Source organism: Palaemon carinicauda, chromosome 11 (assembly GCF_036898095.1).
Source record: "Palaemon carinicauda isolate YSFRI2023 chromosome 11, ASM3689809v2, whole genome shotgun sequence".
NCBI classification, from domain to species: domain Eukaryota; kingdom Metazoa; phylum Arthropoda; class Malacostraca; order Decapoda; family Palaemonidae; genus Palaemon; species Palaemon carinicauda.
In genome coordinates, this window is record NC_090735.1 from 14662262 (window position 1) to 14667261 (window position 5000).

A 5000-nucleotide genomic window follows, 5' to 3' on the forward strand; every position below is an offset into this window, starting at 1 on the left:
ACTGAATGAAGAAATTATCCCAACCAGGGTTCAGATACAATTGTGAGCCTAACAGTAAATATGTAGAAAGGCATAAAGGAGGCTAATGCTATAGTGCATAATGGAATTTTGAACCATGAACTTTCTAGGATGTGAAGTCTGAAAGGTAACTGGAAAGGGAGGAATGAAATGCAAGTAGATTATATATGGTGTAATAAGTGTCTTAGAAACCCTAAAAAACGATGTGGTAAAATGGATATTATAGTTGAATATAGATGGAGCCGGAAATGTTTAAATTGGCGAATTGATCAGGAACTACAGATCACCCACTGATAGTCCTCGATCAGTAACTAGCAGATATGATGAAAAGAAGGGATTAAATGCAATAGTATACAACACTAAAGCCCTAAATGCTAAACACCTAACTCGCCACATTAGAAAAAAAAATGTGATTGACCAATCGACTGGCACATGATATGTGGTATGATCAAATGCAAGACTAATGACAAAATTAATAAATAACTCAGCCAGACCCTTATAGTTTATGTTAGGTTTATATAAACATTTAAGTCCCGTAGAATGACCAAGCCCATGACAGATGAGGCGCATGACTGATCGCCAGATAGAGGAACAACAAGTACGATACTGTTGACCCTTATTACATACATTATAAGGACACAAACAAGAAAATAATATTGACAATAAAAACAAAATTAATCAATAATGTTAAAACTAACATGCAAATAACCACAATAATAATAAAAACAGCATGCAAAAGAAGAGTGGTCACACTTACGTTCAGCCGCGAAGTGATGACTGAAGAGCTGGTAGAGGCTTAAACAACACCGATCAACAGGCAGGAATGCCGGTCGGAGAGGCCTTCTTCTTGGCACTATACTCCAACCTATCCTTACTGACACCATGCAATGCTGCAAACTCTTTCCTAGTTACTACAAACTTTGTAGGATAGACCAGAATGAATCACCGTGAACACAGTCTTCATTAAGCGTTGGCTTTTCTCCTGAGTATACTTTTTAAAGATCCCGTCCGTAACTATAATAAAACCGATTCCTCCTGATACAGCCACAAATATATGCATTATGCTTATTATGATCATCAAAAATATCTCTAATTTTCATAGACTATCAGAGCTGCCATCTTTACACTGAGGCCCAAGTTTCTCTTTAAGCCATGCATTATAATTTTGTAGTATACCTATATAATCTACCCCTAAATTTCTATTTTTCTTTGCTACATTCTTAGTCAAGCCCTCAACATTACACTTAACTGATCTACCATTTCTTATCCTTTCTGGTGTAGCTTCGGAGTCTCCTTAGCCCAAAACTATCACTAGAGCTGCCAATTTCAATGTTCTCGTTCACAACACTTGTTGATGTGTTATCACTTACCTCAGCAATTCCACGAGGCACGTTGTAATAGGCATCGATGTCACTGTCATTAATATAGAACTCGTAATTGGAACCTGAAGAATACATAAACATATACAGTAGTAGGCCTACACCCCATGGTTGTCTCTGCACTCGAAGCAAGAGATGTTTTACGATAGAAAAACGCAATATTACGTTAATGCCACTCGCTGTGGTGGGTTTTGGATCAACGGCACACTCACTATCACTAAACGACGTCGTCTGGAGTACTGACAATTCCTAAAGTAGCCAATAAACTTAAAAACACAGCGGAAGTTCGGGAGAAGTTCAAACATGAGCGCCACAAGTGTAAACACTAATCATATGAGCAATGCAAGCCAATGGCTGCCGAAGAATTCGTTAACGAGTTAAAAGAAAAATCAGCAAAATATTGTTTATAGAATGCGTATCAGAAGAGCTTTACTTATTTCATAGTGATTTTAAAACGTGATTTTATTATTGATAACTAAATACGGAAAGCAATAATGTAAAATATTTACGTTTACGCTACCATATGGTAACACTGCTTCACCAATCAGATGATAGCCGACGAAAGATAAGAGAAACACGGCGCATGTTTCAGGCTCAGTCAGATATTCCCAGCCACAAGTTTAAAAATAATATGCATACCTAATGCGAATTTCAAACATCTTCCACTTTCGGATATTACCATTACTTATACCATTCGAAAGAGGAGAAATAGTGATGTAACCACCGTAAAAAAAGTCCAAAATGTAGTGAGGTTTGGGGCTTCACGTGTGTGCGTGTATATATATATATATATATATATATATATATATATATATATATATATATATATATATATATATATATATATATATATATATATATATATATATATATATATATATATATATATATAATTTTTGGCCATACACTTTTACCATAAACAGAATTTCCTCGTGGGGCTGTGATCCCGAGGCAGAAGAAATTTGACATTAAAAGATAGTTGTGGCTTGACATTTGAATAACTGAAAATCACGAGTATTAGAGATAAAACTATCATATATATATATATATATATATATATATATATATATATATATATATATATATATATATATATATATATATATATATATATATATTATATATACGTGTGTGTATGTGTGTGCGTGTGTAGGCCTAAGTATGTGTACATATATGAATATATAAGCGCATGTATGTGTGTATTCTTGTGTGTCTGTGGTAGAACGGAGAGGCCTTAACCCGCAGATCAAGAATGGGTACGTAAAGGGATCAACGTACTGCTAATGAACCGTCTGTGTAAGTATATAACTTGGTTATGTCACGGTATATTGTTTGCATGAGGAATGCCCTCTTGATACAACAATTAAAGGATTAATACATCAGTAACTGTTGTATATTTTAGTTAATAAATATACTTAAATACAGCCGTGTCCAATCTTTTTCATCCAATGACATTTCTGATGTGGCAAATATATAGGCCTACTATAAGTAAATTCCCTTTTTTTAAAGGTGTAAATGTGTACGTCTTCAAGTAAAACTGATAAAAATGCGGTTGCTTTAGAAAATGAAATTGTCAAAATGATCATATCTCTCCTTCACTAGGTCCCACAGGTCTAAGGGGAACAACCGAAGAAGAAATTGCCACAGGTTCCGACCTCCCGATGTTGGGAGTCACTTCCAGGACCAGCCATGATGCTTGAGGAAACTTCCGCTTTGAGGGTCTACCTGCCTAAAATACTTTACCTGACTTCAACATTGTCACTTTTGTCAAAACATCACCGTTTACTAAATCAATACACTAATGGAGAAAAAATCTTAATTGTTTATATGGTTTGATTATGAAGTCATAATTGATTGTAAAGTGATTTCAAAATGGAGTTAATTTAGGCTTTACGTAACCGTTGACAATCCCTTAACATAAGGATAAAAGATTAGAAAGTACTTAGTCATTCTTTGAAGAGCAATCTAATAGTTTTCGAACTTTTTGTCAATTGATATTTTACCACCATCCTTAGCAGTTTCCCTTATCTTTATTATGATCGTTGTTATTATTGTTGTTTTTGTTGAGATTGTAGTTGTTACAAACGGAAGTTACCGCATCCTACCATTTGATTATGATTCATTTTCTATGTTACTAGTCTTTTGGATTGGGATTAATTACTTAATCAAACTATGTTACAGCATTTTAATGAATTACAATGAGAAATTTAAGTCTATTAAGGGAACTCCCTCTCTTCAAGAGATGGTGCATCTGCTGGAAAGATGCTTTTGTGATGTTTAGTTTACATGTTACCAATAATTAGGAGTTAGTTGATGTAGGAAAAAAATAGAAATCAATTATAATAAAATAATCGTGTAGTTCAAAGATGAAGGGACAAATTTAAGAGTATAATAATTCAATATGCTTCCATTAAGGTTTGATTTTTTTTTGTGGGGGGGGGTGCCTTCTTTAACACGGGAAACTTCAAGACTTTTTATATTTAAAAATTGTCTTATTGAGCTATTGCATAAGGGACAATAATGAACGCAAAAAATCTTGGAATTCGCAAGTGATAGATATTTGTGTCGAAATTAGAGGGAAATTTTATTTAGATTTGGTGTGTGTTGCAGTAATAACGAAATTTTCTTTAGCCATTTATTGTCATATTTTACTAGGCTAAAACTCTCGTTGGAAAAGCGAGATGCTATAAGGACAAGTGCTCCAACATCCTAGTGAGGAAAGGAAATAGAATAGTGCGTCGAAGTGTACCCTCAAACAAGAGAACTCTATCCCAGGATAGTGGAAGACCGCGGTACAAATGCAATGGCACTACCCAAGACTGGAGAACAGTGGTTCGATTTTGGAGTGTCCTTTTCCTAGAAGAGCTGTTTACCATAGCTAAAAAGTCTCTTCTACCCTTACCAAGTGTAAAGTATCCACTGAACAATAACAGTGCAGTAGTTGGCCCCTTAAGTGAAGAAAATATTTTCGGTTGTCTCACTGTTGTCAAGTGCGTGAAGAATGAGGATAATGTGTAAAGAACATGCCAGACTATTCGGTGTATGTGTAGGCAAAGGAAAATGAGCCTGTAACCAGAGAGGGATTTAATATAGTACTATCTGGACAGTCAAAGGACCCCATAACTCTGGTGGTAGTATCTCGCCTTATATTATAATCTAGTGAATTATGATTATCCATCTGTGTTTTGTGACTTCTTCACAAGAAAAGTAAGGTTGAAAATTATTGTAAATATTTAATATAAAAAGTGTAGAGACCGAATGGGAAAAAATATAATCGGACTGATAATAAAGAGTCTTTTACAACATCTCATTAAGTCGTAACTTTAACCAAAGTTCTAAACCATTAACATCGATGGTTTTCTGTTGAAATGGTGAAACTTGTGAATTAACAACCTTTGAATGACTTAGGTTATTCAGACTCTATCTAACTTTTTATTCTATTCCACGGTTTTATTACTTCGATTTTCTTTATTTGCTGTCAATAAATATTCAACTTTCTACTAATGTGTAACCCTTTATAAACTCTAATAATATATGTTTATTAAATTTCCTTTCGTAATCATCTTAAGGATTTTTAACCAGTCCTCTTATTCTCTTATTCTT

General features: G+C 34.3%; 1 protein-coding gene across 1 annotated transcript in view; it reads left to right on the forward strand.

Moving 5' to 3' along the window:
• LOC137649978 (G-protein coupled receptor Mth2-like) overlaps positions 1-3755 on the forward strand; it is a 223374-nt gene extending 219619 nt beyond the window's left edge. Inside the window, exon 16 of the mRNA XM_068382971.1 lies at positions 3000-3755. Coding sequence (XP_068239072.1) covers positions 3000-3097 — 98 coding nt within the window. The 3' untranslated portion in view covers positions 3098-3755. The remainder of the gene's footprint in view (positions 1-2999) is intronic.
• The last annotated feature ends 1245 nt before the right edge of the window (positions 3756-5000 follow it).